General features: G+C 39.5%; 1 protein-coding gene across 1 annotated transcript in view; it reads left to right on the top strand.

Moving 5' to 3' along the window:
- The window catches only part of CDKL3 (cyclin dependent kinase like 3), a 64,781-nt gene that overhangs the window by 19,863 nt on the left and 20,624 nt on the right, over positions 1-24,294 (top strand). The window contains exons 3-6 of the mRNA XM_053566141.1: positions 551-729; positions 14,478-14,590; positions 16,850-16,989; positions 21,372-21,460. Of these exons, the coding sequence (XP_053422116.1) occupies positions 551-729; positions 14,478-14,590; positions 16,850-16,989; positions 21,372-21,460 (521 nt within the window). The remainder of the gene's footprint in view (positions 1-550; positions 730-14,477; positions 14,591-16,849; positions 16,990-21,371; positions 21,461-24,294) is intronic.

Genomic DNA, 24,294 nt, shown 5'->3' with positions numbered 1-24,294 from the left:
TAGAAACTAGGAATGGAGAAGTAGTTAGCAATTTTTTTATACTAAGAACTCAAGGAAGATATGGATTGAAAAGTGTCTATTAATGTAGCAAAAATGTAGATGACTTTGGCTAGTGAAGTTTAATGCAGTGTTGAAGCAGAAGATGAGATGGTGTTATCTACTGTGACTGAGTGGTCAGAAAGTGAAGACTGAGTACAAACAATGTCTTCCAGTGGTTTTGTTGTGAAGGATCTGAGAGAAAGGGCAGTAATTGGAGTGGGACATAGGGTTAAAGGAAAGTTTCATTTCTTTCACTAAGTTCTTTTGATTTTCCTTATAGGAATGTGATTTGCCTTTTCAGTATTATGTCTATTTTCTTGGCTTCATTGCATTTTGAGGTGATGAATGGAGCAAAAATTGAAAGCATATGTATGTATTGTGTAGTTGACCCTTTGCATGTGGTAAGGAAATAACTTCACTATCCTAATTAGTAAGATTTTCTCTGTATAATTTTTGAGAGATTCTCATAAAGTCTCATTTTAATATATTTCATATTCTGTTTGTTTTTTAGATTATTCATCGAGATATAAAACCTGAGAATATTTTAGTATCCCAGTCAGGAATTACAAAGCTCTGTGATTTTGGTTTTGCACGAACACTAGCAGCTCCAGGGGACATTTATACGGACTATGTGGCCACACGCTGGTATAGAGCTCCAGAATTAGTATTAAAAGATACTTCTTATGGAAAGTATGTATATTTGGGATCCTGCTTGGCCTTTCCTAAGCATCTCTTTTTTCCCTTGGCATATTTGCCATCCCTACTCTTGACATTTTCTGTCCTCTGCGTCTGAGTTGGGGCTAAGAAGAGGGATATGTCTAAAGGTAACGAGAAAAAACCTATAGGCACTTACAATGCCACTTACTGCTGATGCTATGCTCATTCAGTCCTCATGAATTGACTGGCCTCAGCCCCAAGAAACCTATGTAGACATCCCTAAGGTTGTATCCACAATTGCTTTAAGACAAGGGTGTCCAACCTGCAGCCCATTGGCCACATGCAGCTTAGGATGGCTATGAATGCAGCCCAACACAAAATAATTAAAACATCATGAAATTTTTTTAGTGGAACTTGATTGTGCGGTTCTTTTTTTTTTTTTTTTTGATAGTGCGGTTCTTGAGCCTGAACTTCATAGATGATAATGTCATGTCAGAATATCATGCAAAATAAACATACATATGCTCTTGATATTTGTACACATGCATGACTTCAGTTCTATGGAGATGTGCAGCTTCCAGTGTGTTATCTTCCAAGGGTGGACAGTTGAATTGACACCATCAGATATTACATGTGCTTGTGGGGACTTGGCGAGGCAGCAATTATCAATAATATTTCAGGCCAGGCATGGTGGCTCACGCCTGTAATCCTAGCACTCTGGTAGGCCAAGGCAAGCAGATTCCTTGAGCTCTGGAGTTCAAAGCCAGCCTGAGAGCGAGATCCTCTCTCTAAAAAAAAATAGCTGGGTAGTTGTTGCAGGTGCCTGCAATCCCGGCTACTCTGGAGGCTGAGGCAAGAGAATCACTTGACCCCAAGAGTTTGAGGTTGCTGTGAGCTATGATGCCATAGCACCCCAACCCCAGGGCAACAGAGTGAGACTGTGTCCAAAAGAAAAAAAATATTTCAACCTACCATTGCAACAATGGCATTTAATGTTACTTAGAAGTCAGGTAGGCATTCTTATTTGATTATTAAGGTATTTCACCTTGATGGTACTTCACACGTTGCCTGCGGTGCTTTACAATTGGCCCTCTGCCTCACTCTGCATCAGCAGCCAAGATGGGGAAGGGCCCAAACCTTGCTATTTCCTGTCAATTAATTTTCATAGTAAGAGTAAATATAGTCCCTTATCTATTATTATTTTTAATCCCAGCATGGTTTCTACAATATCTCAAAAGAAAACAGAACCCTAAAAAAGAAAAATTAGAAATGAAGGAAGATTGTTCAATGAAAAGTGGGTAGATAACTACTCTTTGGTTGAAGCAAATAGTAACGTTCTCTGCTTAATTTGTAGGGAATTTGTGCAAGTTTTCAAAGACTATAATTTGAAAAAGCGTTATAGGCAAAAACATGCGGTCAAATTTGATGAGTATAAAGGATTGTGTCATAAGGACAAAACAACAGAACTGAAAAAAGTCTGCTCAACAGATTTTTTTTTAAGAAGTTAGAACTCAGATTTGTAATAGCAAAAAAATCAAAATGATTTACTATGGTGAATTTATTAAGCAATGCATGGAAAGCATTGCAGATATAATTTGCCCTGAGAAAAAGGTGGATCTTTCTAAAATCAGTTTGTCTCACCAGCCTATAGCCAGGTGAATTGAAGAAATTGGAAAGTCTATTGATAGAAGTTTGGAGAGTAAAGCTGCTAATTTTCAATTGTTTGCTTTGGTTATGGGTGACAGCACTGATGCTACAAATACAGCTCAACTTGCCACTTTTATCAGAGGTATTGACAAATATAATGTCACTGAAGAAATGGCTTCTTTAGTGCCTTTAGAAAACTCATCTAAATCAAGTGATTTGTTCAAAGTAGTAAAAAAATATGTTAATGCCATTTTCTTTGTCCATTATCAACATATCTGGTACAGTTACTGATGGTACTCCAGCAATGGTAGGTAAAAGAGAGGGACCTATAAAATTAATGGAAGATGATGCAATTGCTCCCCAAATCTCACATTTAATGAAATATCACTGCTTAGTACATCAAGAAAATTCACGTGCAAAGCTTTAAAAATGGATAACATCATGTAAATCAAGACTGTGAATTTCATAAGGGAAAAGGGATTGAATTATCACCAATTCTAGAAAGTATTAATGCTGAAAATGGCAACATCATTTTCTTTTCAGAAATACGATGGCTTAAGTCAAGGCCAGACGTTAAAAAGATTTTATGATTTGCAACATGTTATCAAGTCATTTATGGTATCACAAATCAAATGTGTGCCACAACTTGATGATGAAGACTGGCTTACAGATTTAGCAGTTTTAGTGGATTTAACCACTCATTTAAATGAGTTAAACATGTGTCTTCAAGATGACAACCACCTTCTCAATACAATGTTTTAAACCATGACAGCATTCCAACTGAAACTGAAATTATGACAAGCTCAAATTAAGGCAAATAATTTTATGCATTTTGACATGTTGGCTAACCACAGTGAACAGTGAAAATATGCAGCCTTGTTTTCTGATTTGATACAAGAAATTGAAAACAGATTTCAAGATTTCTGGGAAAATACTCAATACTTGGTGCATTTGAGACTCCATTTTTTTTTTTTTTTTTGTAGAGGCAGAGTTTTCCTTTATCGCCCTCGGTAGAGTGCCGTGGTGTCACACAGCTCACAGCAACCTTCAACTCTTGGGCTTAGGCGATTCTCTTATCTAAGCCTCCCAAGTAGCTGGGACTACAGGCGCCTGCCACAATGCCCAGCCATTTTTTTGTTGCAGTTTGGCCAGGGCCAGGTTTGAACCCGCCACCCTCAGTATATGGGGCTGGCACCCTATCCACTGAGCCACAGACGCCGCCTGGAGACTCCACTTTCAGTTGACATAAATATGTTACCTGCCAATTTTCAAATGGAATGCATAGAGCTGCAATCTGGCATTCAACTTAAAGAAAAAAATGGATCATATCTCTTTACTGGACTTCTGTAGGTTCTGTCTTTCCAGAGACAAATATCTCTTTTCACAATCATGCCTTATTCATGTCATTGCTTTTTAGTAGCACCTACATTTGTGCACATTAAGAGTAAAATTAGAACCAAAATACCTGATGAGCACTTTGAGAACTCGCTGAGAACTGAAATACTTCCATCAAACCAGATATAGATGCATTACTTTCTCAAATACAATGTCAGATATTCCACTAATCCCTCCCTCCCTTAAGGCCTTCCTTCCTCTCTCTTTCTCTCTCTGTATCTTTTTTTTTGGGACAGAGTGTCATTCTGTTGCCCTGGCTAGAGTGCTGTGGTGTCGTAGTTCACAGCAACCTCCAGAAGCTGGGACTGTAAGTGCCTGCTACAACATCTGGCTAATTTTTCTGTTTTTAGTGGAGACAGGGTCTCACTCTTGCTCAGGCTATTCTTGAATTCCTGACCTCAGGTGATCCACCAGACTCAGCCTCCCAGAATGCTAGGATTACAGGCATGAGCTACCGCTCCTGGCCTTGTTGCTCACTTTTCTTTTACTTTTACAATAAAAATACTTTTAAAAAACCCAAAGATGTTTTATTTTTTAAATGTATACATTTTCTATATTAGTGATTGCAAACTTGGGACCTGCTTGATGATTATAGAAGACTCTCTGAATGGACCACTGCATAATTAGGATTTTTTTTTTTTTTAGAGCTAGAGTCTCACTTTATTGCCCTTGGTAGAGTGCCATGGCGTCACAGCTTACAGCAACCTCCAACTCCTGGGCTTACGTGATTCTCTTGCCTCAGTCTCCTGAGAAGCTGGACTACAGGCACCTGCCACAATGCCCGGGTTTTTTTTTTTTTTTTTTTTTTGGTAGTTTGGCTGGGGCTGGGTTCGAACCTGCCACCCTCGTGTATGGGGCCAGCGCCCTACCCAGTGAGCCACAGGAACTGCCCCATAATTAGGATTATTATGTGAGGACTTTTTTGCTTATCTGTGGTGGTGGGTATCACAAAAATTATGCATAGACTTTTTTTATTTTTCTCATCAGCTTTTGTTCACGTTTGTGTATTTAATGTGTAGCCCAAGAGAATTCTTATTCCATTGTGGCCTGGAGAAGCCAAAAGGTTGGACACCCGTGCTTTTAAATTGTGCCACAGCCTTGGCAGAGCTGCTTCTACATGCTGCAAAGAAACTGCCAAGTTTCCTATTTCCTGGAAAGATTGCACTCTCTTAGCAAAGACTGGCAAATAATTTTTAAATTGTAGTATTTTAGGAGCCTCAAAAATAGCATGGTCTCAGACTAATGTGAAACAGCAACTTAAAATAATAATCAGTTTGAGGAACTTAAAGGGACAAAGGTTTATAATTTAATACCTTATTCAATAGAAACGGAGGACAGAATTCTCATGTGTTTTTCCCAGAAACAAGTATTCTTTTATTGTAATGATATCTAATATCAGCAAGTACATACTTTCTGCCAGAAACTAATCTAAATGCTTTACATGCATTTAATCATTTTATCTTCCCAACAACTCTATGATGAAGGAGAGACTGTTATCATTCCCATTAAATAATACTGACCCACAGAGATAAAGTAATTTTCCTAAAGTCACATAACTGGTTAATAGTAGAACCAGGATTCTACCCCAGGAGGTCTGCACAATCCATGCCCCAGGATACCTTCCTATTGTACCTACCACGGACTCTCTCATCTCTCATGAGACAGTCCGTGCTAGGTACAGTTGAAAAGGTATCTGTAAGATGGAAATCATAATTTATCTGTAAGATGGAAATCATAATTTATCTGTAAGATAGAAATCACAATAGGCTCACTTCATAGGTTTATTGTGAAGATTAAATGTTTCTATGCATGATTAAAATATAGTATAGGAAATGCTCAATAAACGTTAGCTTTTCTTGTTCAAAGTCCTCAAACTTCTTTTCTGCAATTCTTTTTGCCTTTGGTCATAATGTAGTCTGGAGAAGAGTTCTCTATATCTCAGTTTTATTCTCTTTTCATGATGTAGCCTAAACTTTTCTGATATACTCCCTAGTCCTCAAATTATATCTTCTTCTAAACCCTCTAATATATTCTATAAATGTTGTTAATATTTAACATGCTTTCTATTGTTAAAATCTAGTTCTTTTTTAAGAAAATAACCTGCTAAAAGATAATTTCCTCAAGGAAAGGCATAATCTCTTACATTCCACATGGTCAAACTTGGTGTCTGACTTGTGGTATGGTTGGATTCCAGGAGACTTCACATTGTGTTTGAAACAAATTTGCTAGTGAGTCTTTTTAAAAAACATTTTTATTGTAAAACAAAACACAGATACAGAAAATCTCTCCCTATTTCCTCCCAAACCCTCTAGGCCTAGACAAACACCCACCTACTTTTGTTCTCTATGAACTTACCTATTCTGGACATTTCATATAAATGGAATGATATAATACATGGTCCTTTGAGACTAGCTTCTTTCACTTAGCATTATGTTTTCAAGGTTCATCTATATACTCACATATATTAGGACTTTTCTTTTCTTCTTTTTAGAGATAGGGTCTTGCTCTGTTGCTCAGGCTAGAATGCAGTGGTATGATTATAGCTCACTGCAGCCTTGAACTCCTAGGCTCAAGCAATCATCCTGCCTCAGCCTTCTGAGTAGCTATGACTACAGGCATGTGTCAATATGCTTGGCTAATTTATTTTTGAGTAAAGAAAGGAGAGTCTCACTATGTGGCAGAAGCTGGTCTCAAACTCCTGGCCTCAACTGATTGTTCTATCTTGGCCTCCCAAGAAATAGGCCAAGTGTTAGGTCAAGGCCTATTTCTTTTAATGGCTAAATATATTCCACTGAATGGATAAACTTCATTTTATTTACCCATCCATCAGTTGTGACATTTTGTTTTTTTTCTAGTTTTTTGCTATTATGAATAATGCTGCTACAAACATTCGTGAACCCGTTCTTATGCAGATACATGTTTTGATTTATTTTGGATATATACCTAGGACCTGGAATGTGGCTCTTGCATTTAATCTTTGATAAACTGCCAGACTGTTTTCTAAAGCATTTGTATCATTTTACATTCCTACTAGCCAAATTGAAGGTTTACAGTCTCTCTATCTCTTTGGGCCAATCTTGTTATTATTGTAAAAACACTTAACTGGAGCCGGGCCCACAGGGGCTGGCGGGTTCAAACCCAGCCTGGGCCAGCTAAACAATAATGACAACTGCAGCAAAAGATGGCTGGGCATTGTGGCGGGCACCTGTAGTCCCAGCTACTTGGGAGGCTGAGGCAAGAGAATCACTTAAGCCCAAGAGTTGGAGGTTGTTGTGAGCTGTGATGCTACAGCACTCTACTGAGGGCAACATAGACTCTGTCTTAAAACAAACAAACAAACAAAAAACAATAACTGGGGCTGATGGCATGGACCTATAGTGCCAGCCACTCAGTAGGCAGATGGGAGCCCCAAATTTAGAAACTATAGTGAGCAATGATTCTGCCTAGCTTGGGCACATAGTGAGATCCCATCTCTGAAAAAGAAAACAAAATCTAGTCTTGTCTTTTTTTTTTTTTTTTTTAAGAGATAGAGTCTCATAAAAGAAAAAGAGATAGAGTCTCACTTTGTCTCCCTCAGTTGAGAGCTGTGGCATCACAGCTCACAGCAACCTCCAGCTCTTGGGCTTAGGCGATTCTCCTGCCTCAGCCTCCTGAGTAGCTGGGAACACAGGCGCCTGTCACAATGCCTGAGATGTGGTAAGTTTCTTAAGTCTATTTTAAACTATAGGGGAACTTTTTCTATTCTTGTCTTTTTCTACAATTTACCTCTTCAAGAATCCAAACTGCTTTGGTGAATTTCTCACTTCGGAATTTTGTTGATTGTATACTCAGAGGAGTTCAACATGTTTATATGACCTTTATATTTTCTGCAAATTGGTGGCTGGACCCAGAAGCTGGATTAGTCTGAGATTCAACTCTTTTGGCAAGACTATAGATACAGACTCTTGTTTTCTTTTATTAGGAGGCACATAATGTCTGAATGTCTCTCCTTGTGAAGTTAGCAGTCATTAATGCCTAGTAGCTAGTTCTGTTGATTTATTGGGGTTTGCAACTGATGGCATTTTAATTTTATCATCTCTTTTTAATTTATTAGTTAGAATACCTTTTTTTCTTTTTTTTTGAGATAGAGTCTCAAAAAAGCCTGAAGCGCAGAGATGTCATCATAACTCACTGCAGCCTCAACCCTAGGCTCTACAGATCCTTCTGCCTCAGCCTCCCAAATGGCTGGGATTACAAGCACATGCCACCATAACCAGCTAAATTTTTTTTCTAGTCTTTGGAGAGATGGGGTCTCGCTATTGGTCAGGCTGGTCTCAAACTGGTCTAGAACTCCTGGCCTCATGTGATCCTCTCACTGTGGCCTCCCAAAGTGCTAAAATTACAGGCATGAGCCACCATACCTGGACAACTCTTATTTCTTAAGTCATGATCTAGCAATACACACGTACACAGCTCTGTCTCCTTCATTTAAAAATAAACAGGAGCACATTTTATACCTAGCAGGTAATCTTTCTTCCTCTTTTTAAAAAAATCAATAGACTAATTTTCAGAACAATTTTAGGTTTATAGAAAAATCAAACAGAAGCTTGGTGCTGGTACTCAGTGGTTAGGGCACTGGCCACATATACCAGGGCTGGTGGGTTCGAACCCAGCCTGGGCCTGCTAAACAACAATGACAACTACAACAAAAAAATTGCCAGGCTTTGTGGCAGGCACCTGTAGTTCCAGCTACTTGGGAAACTGAGGCAAGTCGCTTAAGCCCAAGAGTTTGAGGTTACAATTATAAGAGGGACTTTACCTAACAAATGCAATCATTGTAACCTGGTTCTTTGTGCCCTCAATGAATCCCCAACAATAATAAAAAAAAAGTTTGAGGTTGCTGTGAGCTATGACTCCATGACACTCTACCGAGGGCAACCTAGTAAGACTCTGTCTGAAGAGGAGAGGAGAAAGAAGGGGAGGGGAGGAGAGGACTCGGCACTTGTAGCTCAGTGAGTAGGACTCCAGCCACATACACTGAGGCTGGCAGGTTCAAGCCTGGCCTGGGCCTGCTAAACAACAATAACAACTGCAACAAGAAAATAGCTGGGCGTTGTGGCAGGTGCCTGTAGTCCCAGCTATTTGGGAGGCTGAGGCAAGAGAATAACTTAAGTGCAAGAGTTTGAGGTTGCTGTGAGCTGTGACATCATAGCACTCTACTGAGGGTGACATAGTCAGACTCTGCCTCAAAAAAAAGAAAAGAAAAAGAAAAATCAAACAGAAAGGGCAAGAGTTTCCATATATCCCCTCCATTCCACTCCCACATTTACCTATTACTAACATTTTGGTTTTTTTTTTTTTTTTAATTGTTGGGGATTCATTGAGGGTACAAGAAACCAGGTTACACTGATTGCATTTGTTGGTTAAAGTCCCTCTTATAATCCTGTCTTGCCCCCAAAAGGTGTGGCACACACCAAAGCCCCACCCCCCTCCCTCCTTCCCTCTCTTTGCCATTACTCACATTTTGTATTAATGTGGTTCCTTTGTTACAACTGATGAATCAAAATTGATACATTATTAATAACTAAATTCCATAGTTTACATTAGGGTTTGTTCTTTGTGTTGTCCTTCCTGAGTTTTGATATATGGTATATACATCTATCATTACAGTATCATACAGAATAGTTTTATGGTCCTAAAAATTGTATGTGCTCTACTTTTTTTATTCTTCCTTCCTTCTCCCTGAACTCTTGGCAACAACTGATCTTTTTATTGTGACTATACTTTAGCCTTTTTTTTTGTAGAGACAGAGTCTCTCTTTATAGCCCTCAGTAGAGTGCCGTGGCATCACACAGCTCACAGCAACCTCCAACTCCTGGACCCAAGCGATTCTCTTGCCTCAGCCTCCCGAGTAGCTGGGACTACAGGCACCCACCACAACGCCCAGCTATTTTTTGGTTGCAGTTGAGCCGGGGCCGGGTTTGAACCCATCACCCTCGGTATATGGGGCCGGCACCTTACCGACTGAGCCACAGGCGCTGCCCACTTTAGCCTTTTTCAGAATGTCATTTAATTGCAATTACACAGTGTATAGGTTTTTGGGATTGGCATCTTTGACTTACCAATATATATTTAGGGTTCCTTCTTTTATTTTTTGTTGAGACAGAGTCCCACCCTATGCCCTGAGCAGAGTGCAGAGTCATCATAGCCCACTGCAACCTCAGACTCGTGCTATGGGCCTCCTGCTGCCTCAGCCTCTGGAAGCTGCTGGGATTATATAGCTACTGGGATTGTCGGCACCAGCTGGGGTTGTCATCTTTTTAATGAGTCAGGGTCTCTCACTCAGACAAGTCTCAAACTCCTGAGCTCAAGCAACCCTCCTGTCTCAGCCTCCTGCATTGTTGGGATTACAGGCGTGAGCAACCTCACCCAGCCCCGCATGTTTTTTGTAGCTAGCTAATTTTCTTTTTTACCACTAAATAATATTCCATTGTATGTATGTACCACCTTTGGTTTATCCACTGTTGAAGTTGATTGTTTCCATGTTTTGGCAGTTATGAAGCAAACTGCTATAAACATTTACTTCCAAGTTTTTGTGTGGACTAAAATTTCAGCTCCAAATTTCAAATACCACAGAGTACAGTTGCTGGTTTATATGGTAAGACTGTAGGAAGCTATCAGACTATCCTCAAAAATGGCTATATAATTTAGCATTCCTACTAGCAATCAGGGACAGTCTCTGTTGCTCTACATCCTTTCCAGCATTTGATGTTGTCTGTGTTTTGTATTTTAGCTTTTCAAATAGGTGTGTAGTGTACTAGCATCTCATTGTAATTTTAATTAGCAATTCTCTAATGACATATGGTATTAGACATTTTTTTTTTTTTTTTTTGGAGAAAGAGTCTCACTCTGTTGCCCTGGGCAGAGTGCTGTGGCGTCATAGCTCAAGGCAATCTCAAACTCTTGGGCTCAACCAGTCTTCCTGCCTTGGCCTCCCAAGTAGCTGGGACTACAGGCCCCTGCCACTTTTGCTCAGGCTGGTCTCAAACTCCTGAGCTCAAGCAATTCACCCACCTCGGCTTCCCAGACTGCTAGGATTATAGGCGTGAGCCACCGTGCCCAGCCTGAGCATCTTTTAATATGCCTATTTGCCAACTGTACATCTTCTCTGGTGAGTGTCTATTCATACAATTTGTCAGCTTTAAAACTGGGTTATTTTCTGATTGTTGAGTTTTAAGAGGTTTTCTGTATTTTGGATACAAGTCCTTTATGAGGTAGGTGATTTACAAATATTTTCTCCCAGTCTGTGGCTTAACTTTTTATCTTTCAACAGTATCTTTCTTTTCTTTTCTTTCTTTTTTTTTTTTTTTTTTGAGACAGTCTTGCTATGTCGCCCTCAGTAGAGTGCTATAGCATCACAGCTCACAGCAACCTCAAACTCTTGGGCTTAAGCGATTCTCCTGCCTCAGCTTCCCCAGTAGCTGGGACTACAGGTGCCTGCCACAAAGCCCAGCTATTTTTTTGGTTGTAGTTGTCATTGTTGTTTGGCAGGCCTGGTCTAGGTTTGAACCTGCCATCTCTGGTGTATGTGGTTGGTCCCTAGCCGCTGAGCTACAGGCGCCAAGCCTTAGCAGTATCTTTCACAGAGTAAAAATTTTTAATTGTAATGAAGTTTCGCTTAAAAAGTTTCACTTTTTTTCTTTTGTGGATATTTTTGATGCCGTCATCTAGATTTTCTCCTATGTGATTGTTCAGAAGTTCTGTAATTTTGTATTTTATATTTTAGGCCTATCATTCTTTTTGATTTAATTTTTGTGAAAGGTATAAGGTGTATGTCTATATTTACTTTATTTATTTATTGCTTGTGGATCCTCACTTGTTCAAGCACCATTTGTTGAAAAGACTATCCTTTCTCTATTCAATTGCCTTTCCTCCTTTGCCAAAGATCAGTTGAGTATATTTGTGAGTCTATTTCTGGGTTCTTTGTTCTGTTCCCTTGATCTATTTGTTTATTCTTTCACCAATATCATGCTGTCTTTTTTTTTTTTTTTTTTTTGAGACAGAGTCTCACTTTGTCACCCTCAGTAGGGTGCTGGTGTCATAGGTCCCAGGAACCTCAAACTCTTGGGCTCAAATCATTCTCTTGCCTCAGCCTTCCAAATAGCTGAGACTACAGCCACAACGCCTGGCTTTTTTTTAGAGATGGGGTCTTGCTCTTGCTCAGGCTGATCTCAAACCCATAAGCTCAGGCAATGCACACACCTTGGCCTCCCAGAGTGCTAGAATTATAGGAGTGAGCCACCACACCTGGCAATGTCATGCTGTCTTATTGTGGCTTCATGGTCCATCTGGAAGGTGGGTAGTGTCAGTCTTCTGACTTTGCTCTTCTTCAACATTGTGTTGGCTATTCTAGGTCTTTTGCTTTATAAACTCTACAATCAATTTGTCAATATCTACAAAATAATTTCCTGGCATTTAAAAAATTGACGGATAAAATTGTGTGTATTGGGGTGGTGCCTGTGGCTCAGTGAATAGGGCGCTCGCCCTATATACTAAGGGTGGTGGGTTCAAACCCGGCCCTGGCCAAACTGCAACAAAAAGTAGCCACTGCATTGTGGCGGGCACCTGTAGTCCCAGCTACTTGGGAGGCTGAGGCAAGAGAATTGCCTAAGCCCAGGAGCTGGAGGTTGCTGTGAGCTGTGATGCCACGGCACTCTACCAAGGGCAACAAAGTGAGATTCTGTCTCTAAAAAATAAATAAATAAAATTGTGTGTATTTATCATGTACAACATGATGTTTTGAAGTATATATATACATTGTGGATAACAAAATCTGGTTAATTAACATATGCATTACCTCACATTATGATTTTTTAATTTACAGGAATTTTAATTAGGATTGCATTGAATCTTTATATAAAGTTTGACACTATTGAGGCTTCCCATCCATGAACATGGAGTATCTCTCCATTTATTTAGATCTTTGATTTTTTTCATGAGTCTTGCTTTTTTCACTTGTATATGTAACTTAGAGATCATTCCATTTCAGCACATGTAGACTTATCATTTTAAACACATGAATAATAGGCTATTGTGTGGTTGTGCAAAAATTTGCTTAGCCTTTTCCTTCTAGATGTTTAAGTTGTTTCCAATCTTTATCCACCACAAACAGCGCTATAATGAGATTCTCATAAGATTTATCTTTTTAGACATTATGAGTATTTATTTGGATAAATTTCCTAGGAATAAAGTTTTATAGTCAAGAGTATGTACAGTTTAAATTTTGGTACCTTTTACCTATTTTCCTTCTAAAGAAGTTGTCTAAGTTTACACTCCTAGAACAGTACATCATAATCTCACCAATATAAAAGTAGTCAATTGTTACGATCTTTATCATTTGGATCAGTTAAAAACAGATCTTGAGGCCAAGGCGGGTGGATTGCTTAAGCTCAGAGTTCAAGACCAGCCTCAGCAAAAGTGAGAGCCTGTCTCTAAAAAATAGCCAGGTGTTTGTGGCCGGTGCCTATTGTACCAGCCATTTGGAAGGCTGAGGCAAGAGGATTGCTCATGCCCAAGAGTTTGACATTACCGTGAGCTATGACGCCATAGCCCTCTACTGAGGGTGACAAAGTGAGGATCTGTGTCCAAAAAAAAAGAAAAATAGATCTCCTAGTGTTTATTTATATTTTTCCTAAATGTGAGGTTGAGTGTCTTTTCGTGTATTTAAAAGTCTCTTCCATAGAAACTGTTTTTTTCTTTTTCTTTTTTAAAGGTAAAGTCTTGTTCTGTCACCCAGGCTGAAGTCTAGTGGCATGATCATAGTTCACTGCAGCCTCAAACTCCTGGGTTCAAACAAACCTCCACCAAGCCTCCTAAGTAGCTGGTACTATAGGCGTATACCACACCCAGCTAATTTTTTTATTTTTTGTAGAGATGAGACCATACCATGTTGTTCAGGCTAGTCTCAAACTCTTGGCCTCGAGTGAGGCTAATGCCTCAGCCTCCCAAAGTGCTGAGATAATAGGTTTGAGCCACCATGTTTGGCCAGAAACTATTTTTTAAAAAACAAATTATGTGTAAAAAAATTTCGATTACTGGATTAAGGTAAATAAATGACATGTAAGTGGTAAAATTTTTGAAATTAAAATTTTTATTTTTAAATATTTTAGTGTTTAATCTTCTAATTCATAAGCCATTTGTGGTAATGTTCTTATACATGTATAAGTATACATGTATACTGAAAACATTTTATTTTATTTTATTTTATTTATTTATTTATTTATTTATTTTTAGATACAGAGTCTCACTTTGTTGCCCTCAGTAGAGTGCTGTGGCGTCACAGCTCACAGCAACCTCTAGCTCTTGGGCTTAGGTGATTCTCTTGTCTCAGCCTCCCAAGTAGCTGGGACTACAGTCTGCACAACACCTGGCTATTTTTTGTTGTTGTTGTTGTTTAGCGGGCATGGACCAGGTTGGAAACCACCAGCCACAGAGTACGTGGCCAGCGCCCTAACTACTGAGCTATGGGCACTGAGCTTAAAAACAATTTTAGAATTACTTTTTATCTTGACTGCAACGTGACTTCTGATACAACTTAAATACGTGGTATTTATTGTTATTGTATTGGTAAAGTGTGATAATATTTAATGTATATCTTTAGTGGAAATTTATAAATGATAACACTTATAATTCTTATTTCTTTGGCCTTGATGTTACACGCATTTCTGCATAAGTAAGTGATTTATTCTGATATGTTTCAGACCTGTGGATATTTGGGCTTTGGGCTGTATGATCATCGAGATGGCCACAGGAAATCCCTATCTTCCTAGCAGCTCTGATTTGGATTTACTCCATAAAATTGTTTTAAAAGTAGGTAGGTATTACTGAAATATTCTATTAAATATCTAAAATAAATGTTGCTAAATAATAAATAGATCAATTCTAAAAAATAAACAGATCAATTCTGTTTGATTTTCAAATTTAGCTCTTCTATATAAGAACAGGGAAGCATATTGTTTTGATAGATAGCAGCAGATGGATGCTTTGGGCTGATACAGAAGGCAGAAAATTTTCTGGTTTTGCAAATAATATTTTCTTTCCTAGGATGCAAATAGCTAAGCCATATGTTGATGGTTGTTACTAAGAAAAATAGTGTAATAGTAATTTACTTCAGTTTATTTAAAAGTTGGCTTTTACAAGTATTTATACCTGTAAGCAAGCACTTTTAAATAATAGAGCCCAACACTTGGAGATAGACAATCAATTATGTACTCAGAAACCACTCTCCTTTTTTAAAACCATAGTAGTAGCCAGATAGCTAAATAACTTACTCAAGAATGTCTTTGATGGGAGTTTAATTTTGTTGTTCTACAAATAATAACAACAAAATTCTTTTTTTTTTTTTTTTGGACAGAGTCTCACTCTGTTGCCCTGGATAGAGCACTATGACATCATAGCTCACAGCAACCTCAAACTCTTGGGCTCAAGCGATCTTCTTGCCTCAGTCTCCTTGGTAGCTGGAACTATAGGTGCCTGCCACAACACCCAGCTAATTTTTCTACTTTTAGTAGAGATGGGGTCTTGCTCTTCTCAGGCTGGTCTCGAACTTCTGAGCTCAAGCAATCCTCTTGCCTAGGACTCCAGAGTGCTAGGATTTCCAAGAATGAGCTACCATGCCAGGCCAAGAATTTAATTATTATTTTTTGTATTTCTTTGGAGACAGTCTCACTCTGTTGCCCAGGCTAGAGTGAGATGGCATCAGACTAGCTCAAGTGATCCTTCTGCCTCTGCCTCCTGAATAACTGAGACTAGAGGTGCCTGCCACAACACCAGGCTTATTTTTCTGTTTTTAGTAGAGTAGGGGTTTCCGCTCTTGCTCAGGCTGGTCTTGAACTGTAGACCTCAAGAGATTCTCTTACCATGGCCTCCCAGATTCCAGGCATGAGCCACTGAGCCTGGCTGAGAGTTTAATTATTTAATGATGCTGTTTGACCAACCAAACTTTTTAATGATTAGCCTTAGCCTCACACATGGTATTTCAATAACTTTTTTTTTCTCCAGAGACAGAGTCTTGCTCTGTTGCCCTGGCTATAGTGCAGTGGTGTTATCAAGGATCCCTGCAACCTCAAACTCCCAGGCTCAAGTGATCCTCCTGCCTCAGCCTCCTAAGTAGGTGGGACTATGAGCACATGCCACCACGCATGGCTAAGTTTTCTATTTTTGCAGAGAAGGGGGTCTCCACTTTGTTCTTCAGGCTGGTCTTGAACTCCTGGCCTCAAGTAAATCCCCACCTTGACCTCCCAAACTGCTATGATTACAGGCATAAGATACCTGGTTTGAGGTTTTATTTCTGAATGAGGACCTTGAAGAGCCCTTTGTGTGGTGGGGAAGCTCAACATAAACTTGTAATTACAGGATCAGGTACTGAGAATAGTTTTAAGACCAGTGAAATCTGGATTAAAAATTAAGGTACAGTTCAAAGCCTAAAGGCATTACATTTTGTTTGTATTTTCTTTAAAGTCCTAGTTATAAGGTTAATGTTAGAAAACACCTTAGAGATGATGGGACTAATCCTATCATTTTACAGACACAAAAGGGGAAGAGATTTACCGAGGTCATAGAAATAGTTAAAGCAAAACTGGTGCTAGACCTTAGTTCTTTCCATTCCTGTTGTTCTTTGCATTCTACTACTACTAGTCTGTTTCTTTTTGGCAGTATTTTGATTTTGAAATAATTTTTAATACTTTAAGCTGTTTTGAGTAAGGTTTCAATGTATTTTGCTGATGAACACTTCACTGTTAAGCAATGGAGCTATCCAAATGCAAATGTATAAAATTTGACTGTGATTTTTCTGATGGAATTACTTACGTCTTATAGGTTGAGAATAGAAAATGAACCTGGTGATTTTACATTCTTTGTTGCCCATGTGTTATCAGTAGATTGCTAGGGAAACCTCAATTTTTAAAATGACATAATTAGTTTCTTGTTTAACTTTACACAATTAAAAGACATAACTTTTATTTTTCCTTGTCTTGGTTTTTAGTAATTTAATGCAGATTACATAGCAATTTCATTATTTTGATTGTATTCTAATTTCTCTGTTTTGTTATATACATATTTCTTCTCTTTTCAGGCAATTTGACACCTCACTTGCAGAATATCTTTTCTACAAGTCCCATTTTTGCTGGGGTGGTCCTTCCTCAAGTTCAACACCTCAAAAATGCAAGAAAAAAATACCCAAAGCTTAATGGATTGTTGGCAGATATAGTTCATGTATGTTATGAGATTAAGAACTTTTATCTGAGAAATTTGCATTAATTATAATATAGTTTTAAATGATTACTTTAATGGAATTCCAAAAAGATTCCTAAAGTAATGCTATCTCTAAAAAGTTTTTAATAGAGGATGGGTGCAGTGACTCATTGCCTGTAATTCTAGCACTCTGGGAGGCCGAGGATAGTGAATCACCTGGGCTTAGGAGTTCAAGACCAGCCTAAGCAAGAGTGAGACTCTCCTCTCTACTAAAAAAAAAAAAAAAAAAAAAAATTGGGAAACTAGCTAGCCATTGTGGCAGGTTCCTGTAGTCCCAGCTACTTGGGAGACTGAGGCAAGAGGATCGCCCAGGAGTCTGAGATTGCTGTGAGCCACAGCACTCTACCTAGGGTGATAGAATGAGACTCTGTCTTAAAATAAAAAAAGATTTTAATACAGAGGAATTAAAATTCATAGGCTGTCAGAACCCCCAAAGATAATCATATCCACTGTTTTTAGTTTATCCCACTTTAATGACAATTAGACATAAATTGCAAAAGTTCCTACCATACTTATCACTACTTTTTACAAGTAGTCTAGACAGGTTAGAGATCTGTTCTTTGTACTGTGGTACCTTGCTATCATTTGGATATTAGATGTTGAATTTTGATTCCCACCATGTTGGAGATGGATCCTTCATGAATAGCTTGGTTCAGTCCTCATAGTAATGAGTGAGTTCTTCCTTATTAGTTCCCTTGAGAGTCCCTCCCCTACCTAGAGCAGAAAGTGGTACCTCCCCACTCCCTCTTCTGTTTCTGCTGTTACCATGGAGTCCCCGTACTCTGGTTTCCCTTTTGCTGTGACCCTCACCAGAAGCAAATGTAATTCCTTTTAGTATAGTCTATAAAACCATGAGCCAAATAAACCATTTTTCTTTATAAATTACAAAGATTCAGTTATTCTATTGTATCTACTCCCCCATCTCTCACCAGGCTGCCAGAACTCCACCTCCCTCACCCACTTGAGCTATGGAAAAATTATCTTTCAAGAAATTGGTCCCTAGTCCCAAAAAGGTTGGGACCACTGTCTTAACGTAGCCACAAGACATTGGCAGCTGTAATTTTAATGTTTTTTGACGTTACATCAAGGCCAAACTCAACCATGAATTGAAAAAAACAAAAACCTTATATAGCTGTTTTTTATTATTTTAATATAACTTATTTATTTTTTGAGACAGAGTCTCATTTTGTCACCCTTAGTAGAGTGCTGTGGCATCACAGCTCATAGCAACCTCAAACCCTTGGGCTTGAGCAATTCTCTTGCCTCAGTCTCCCATGTAGCTGGGACTACAGGCACCCGCCACAGTGCCCAGCTATTTTTTGGTGCATTTGTCATTGTTGTTTTAGCTGGCCTGGGCCAGGTTCAAACCCCCCAGCCTAGGTGTATGTGGCTGGCACCGTAACCACTGCGCTATGGGAGCTCAGCCACACACAGCTATTTTTAAAGACTAGGTCTTGCTCTGAGCTTAGGCAATCGGCCCACCTCAGCCTCCCAGAGTGCTAGGATTACAGGCATGAGCCACTGCACCCAGCCTTTATAATTTTTTTTTTTTTTTTGTAGAGACAGAGTCTCACTTTATGGCCCTCGGTAGAGTGCCATGGCATCACACAGCTTACAGCAAGCTCCAACTCCTGGGCTTAGGCGATTCTCTTGCCTCACCCTCCCGAGTAGCTGGGACTACAGGCGCCCGCCACAACGCCCGGCTATTTTTTTTTTTGGTTGCAGTTTTGGCCGGGGCCGGGTTTGAACCCTCCACCCTCGTCATATGGGGCCGGCGCCCTACCGACTGAGCCACAGGCGCCATCCAATTTTTTTTTTTTTAATGGAGTCTCTTTCTGTTTCTCATGTTAGAGTGCAGTGATCATAGTTCACTGTGTGTGTGTCTGCCTCAGCTTCTCAAGTAGCTGGGCCAAAATGCATACCACAAGCCTGGTTAATGTTTCCTATTTTTTATAGAGACAGGGTCATGTTATATGGCCAGGCTGGTCTTAAACTTGTGGCCTCAAATGATTTTCCCACCTCAGCTTCTCAAAGAGCTGAGATTATAGGAGTGAGCCCCCACACCAAGCCTAAATTGTGTTTTCACTAGGTTAATAAATATACCAACTACTCAGTATGAAATTCAAAATGTAAGATGTGTTTATTGTAAAAAGTAAATCTGCTTTTATTTTTTCTTTTCTCTAACTAGCCAATTTCCTTTAGCACGAACAATTTCTAATATGTAGATAGCCCTTAAAAAAGTTGTTCTGGCCATGCGCAGTGGCTCATGCCTGTATCCGAGCACTCTGGTAGGATCCCTTAGCGTAGGAGCTTAAGACTAGCCTGAGCAAGAGCAAGACCCCATCTCTACTAAATAATAGAAAAACTAGCCAGGATGAGGTCCTATAGTCCCAGCTACTTGGGAGGTTGAGGCAAGGGGATTGCTTGAGTCTAAGAGTTTGAGGTGCTATGAACTAGGCTGATGCCAGGGCACTCTACCAAGGGGGACAGAGTGAGACTCTGACTTAAAATGAATAAGTACATAAGTAAGGAAATAATAAATTTTAAAAGTATGCATTTTGAAATAAACAGAAGCATAATATTGTATATAATTACCTGGAATTTATACAATAACTTTTTTTTTTTTTTGTAGAGACAGAGTCTCACTTTACTGCCCTCCGTAGAGTGCCGTGGTATCACACGGCTCACAGCAACCTCCAGCTCTTGGGCTTACGTGATTTTCCTGCCTCAGCCTCCCGAGCAGCTGGGACTACAGGCGCCCGCCACAACGCCCAGCTATTTTTTTGTTGCAGTTTGGCCGGGGCTGGGTTTGAACCTGCCACCCTCGGTATATGGGGCCGGTGCCCTACTCACTGAGCCACAGGCACCGCCCTATACAATAACTTTGTAAAAGACTAAGTTTAAAAAGGCAACCTAAATGATTTTCTCTATCTAATCAGCATTCTGATGTATTTATTTTTAAATTTTCTCATAGAAATAACTGAAGAATTGTGTCTGTTCCTCTTTTGGAGAAATCTATGTTTCCCAAGTTTTATGGGACCTGGCTATTCCTTGTCCCCCCAAACCTTTTCATTTCTTCCTGGAATTTTCTGGATTTTAATTCTAACTTTTCTAGATATGAGATCTTAGACAAATTACTTAATCTCTCTGGCCCTCAGTCCACTTTATCTGTATAGTGAGGATAAAAATAATACACCTCGGGGGGCACCTGTGCCTCAGTGGGTAGGGCACTGGCGCATATACCAAGGGTGGTGGGTTGGAACCTGGCCCCTGGCCAGCTAAAACAGCAGTGACAACTGCAATAAAAAATAGCCAGGTAGGGCAGCGCCTATGGCTCAGTCAGTAAGGCTCCGGCCCCATATACCGAGGATGGCGGGTTCAAACCCGGCTCTGGCCAAACTGCAACCAAAAAAAAAAGTAGCCAGGCGTTGTGGCAGGTGCCTGTAATCCAAGCTATTGGGAGGCTGAGGCAAGAGAATCGCCTAAGCCCAGGAGTTGGAGGTTGCTGTGAGGTGTGACACCACAGCACTCTACCAAGGGTAATAAAGTGAGACTCTGTCTCTCAAAAAAAAAAAAGAAAATAGCCGGGTGTTGTGGCGGGTACCTGTAGTCCCAGCTACTGGGGAGGCTGAGGCAAGAGAATCGCCTAAGCCCAAGAGCTAGAGGTTGCTGTGAGCTGTGACGCCATAGCACTTTACCAAGGGCAACAAAGTGAAACTCTGTCTGTAAAAAAAAAAAAAAAAAATATATATATATATATATATATACCTATTTTATAAAGTTGTAGTTGGTATGAAGTGATAGGAACAGGCTAAGCCATTTTCTTTAGTAAGCATAAAAGTCACCTATGTCACCTATTACTATTATGTTTATGCCTTCCTTCAGAGAAGAATGAAAAATTGTGAAGCAGATGGTTTTATAAATTCTATCTTTGATTAAAGAAATGTGTTCTATTTATTATTATAGTCATTTCATTAGGCACAACTTAATATCAAAACTTCGTACTATTATTTATTTTTGTTTTTCGTTTTTGTGGTTTTGTGGTTGTTTCTCTACTCAGTTAAAATACTCCCAAGGAAGAGGAAGAAAAAAGAAATATTCTAATAATGGAATATTGAAAGATTTGGAGACTTCAATGTTTATAAAATTGTATTATGCCGTAGAAAGAGCACTGGATTCAGAGTCAGACAACATGAGTTAAAATTCTAGTTTGGCCAGTTTTTCAAGAATCCTTTTAGCTCTGGATAATTAATTACTTTTTTATTCGTCAAATAAATTTAATTTTTACCATAGGGAGCGCTGTTAAGAACTCGCTTGTCATTAAAATATTTTTCCTTTTCTAGGCTTGTTTACAAATTGATCCTGCTGAGAGGATATCATCTACTGATCTTTTGCATCATGAGTATTTTACCAGGGATGGATTTATTGAAAAGTAAGCATTTTGAGTGAATGTAGATTTTTTTTTTTTTTTTTTTGAGACAGAGTCTCACTATGTCACCCTTGGTAGAGTGCTGTGGTGTCACAGCTAACAGCAACCTCCAGCTCTTGGGCTTAAGGGATTCTCTTGCCTTAGCCTCCCAAGTATCTTGGACTACAGGTGCCCGCCACAATGCCAGCTATTTTTTGTTGCAGTTGTCATTGTTGTTTTTAGCTGGCCCAGCTGGGTTTGAACCTGTCAGCTTCGGTGTATGTGGCTGGCGCTGTAACCATTGTGCTATGGGCACAGAGCCTTTTAAGTCCTTTTTATTAGCAGGAGAATGGCTACATAGGTTAATGTTGTATATCGGAGATATGCAGCTTAACAAAATTTACTGAATTACTGCATCAGATATCAACTAGGTAGATGGTAGACTTATAAGTGTCGTGGATGAAAAGTCTAATAATAAAACATAATTGATGTGGCTCAGCACCTGTAGCTCAAGCGGCTGAGGCGCCAGCCACATACACTAGAACTGGTGGGTTCGAATCCAGCCTGGGCCCGCCAAACAACAATGACACTACAACCAAAAAATAGCTGGGCATTCTGGCGGGTGCTGTAGTCCCAGCTACTTGGGAGGCTGAGGCAAGAGAATCTCTTAAGCCCAGGATTTGGAGGTCGCTGTGAGCTGTGATGTCACTGCACTCTACCCAGGGCAACAGCTTAAGGCTCTGTCTCAAAAAATAAATAAATAAATAAATAAAGTTGATGAAAAGTCTAATAATAAAAAAAATAGTTCATGATACAGTTATAATGTCCTAAACTCTTCATATGAAGAGTTTGAATGTCATCATAGAACAAGGGAATATTAAATACACAATTGATACTTTATAGCTTTACTCTCATTTGAACCTCTGAGTCAGAGAGTAGTCTGGGTTTTCCTCTTCTTTTTTTTTTTTTTAATTAAATCATAGCTGTGTACATTGATATGATCATGGGGCATCATTCACTAGCTTTACAGACCGTTTGACACACTTTCATCACACTAGTTAACATAGCCTTCCTGGCATTCTCTCAGTTACTGTGCCAAGACACTTACATTCCACATTTACCAAGTTTCATATACCCTTGTAAGATGCACCGCCGGGTTTTCCTCTTCTGATAGCATCTCTGATCTATTTATTATAACTAGTGCTCACTCCCCAAATGATTTTTTCTCTGTTCATTCTCTCTTGTAATGCCTGTTATCTTATTCAACCCCCTAATTTAGAAGTTCTCGGGTGGCGCCTGTGGCTCAGTAGGTAGGGCGCCGGCCCCATATACTGAGGGTGGCGGGTTCAAACCCAGCCCCGGCCAAACTGCAACAAAAAAATAGCCGGGCGTTGTGGCGGGCGCCTGTAGTCCCAGCTACTCGGGAGGCTGAGGCAAGAGAATCGCTTAAGCCCAGGAGTTGGAGGTTGCTGTGAGCTGTGTGACGCCACGGCACTCTACCGAGGGCCATAAAGTGAGACTCTGTCTCTACAAAAAAAAAAAAAAAAAAAAGAAGTTCTCTGAAGACAGGGGCCATACTTCCTGTAGCCCTTCTTGCCTGTGACAAGCTCAGCATATAGTATATATTGACAATTTAGATTTTGTCATATTTCTAAAAAATACCACTTTCTATTTGGGCTTTGAAAGAAACGGGAAAAGTTTCTCATTAATTACAAAATCATTCAGATCATCTTTGGATCTGAAGTCAAAAAGATGCACATCAATTAAAAATATGATGGAAGTAAGGTCAGATATGAAAAAGTTTAGGAAATGCCATTGGAGGTAGACTATTTAAACAGAAAAAGGCAAACTAAAGAGAATCCTTGAGAGTAACTAGAACTTCAAGTATTTTAGGAATTTTACCATGAACTAAAAAATAAGGTGATATATTTAATGTGCCATTGATGAAATGTGCTAGCTACTAAATAAAAAATTCTGCTTCATATCATAATATAATTAGACAAAGTTAATTTATCTTAAGTATTTAGATATTAAGATTTTGCTATTGGGAGGTGAAAGTACCTTGAGTTCAAATTATATAACTTTCAGAAAATGTTTGGAAAAGACCTCTGTGAATAGATGTCTCTTTCTTGGACTTCTACAATGCAAAGGAGACTGGATAGAAGTGTGACATTTTCTCACTTAGCTAAACTAATCACACTATTTCTTTGATTCTTTTTTTTTTCTTTTTTTCATAGAGACAGAGTTTCACTTTATCGCCCACCATAGAGTGCTATGGTGTCACACAGCTCACAGCAACCTCCAGCTCCTGGGCTTAGCGATTCCCTTGCCTAGGCCTCCCAAACAGCTGGGACTATAGGCGCTCACCACAACGCCCGACTATTTTTTCTGTTGCAGTTTGGCTGGGGCTGGGTTTGAACCCACCACCCTTGGTATATGGGGCCAGCACCCAGCCCACTGAGCCACAGGCGCAGCCCTTGATTTTTTTTTTTTTCATCTCCTCACATTACTTGCTATTAGGCTAAACATACGCCCCATATAGCACTGGCCAAGGTGGGCTGCACTAGGGAAGAATTCATTGATGGACTGATGCTCTTAAACTTTCTCAAAGTGATAGCAGTAGCTGTTTCAAGGAGGGGAAACTGTGCAATTCAGGGACAGGATGGAAAGGAAACTTCTCAGTATAGCCTTTGAATTTTGAACCATACAACTGGATTTTCTATTAAAAAATAAATAACTTCTTTTTTTTTGAGACAGAGCCTCAAGCTGTCACCCTGGGTAGAGTGCCATGGCATCTTAGCTCACAGAAACCTCCTCCAACTCCTGGGCTTAAGCGATTCTCTTGCCTCAGCCTCCCA

The sequence above is a fragment of the Nycticebus coucang genome, chromosome 17, assembly GCF_027406575.1.
Source record: "Nycticebus coucang isolate mNycCou1 chromosome 17, mNycCou1.pri, whole genome shotgun sequence".
NCBI lineage: Eukaryota > Metazoa > Chordata > Mammalia > Primates > Lorisidae > Nycticebus > Nycticebus coucang.
This window is presented reverse-complemented; position numbering and strand designations above follow the sequence as displayed.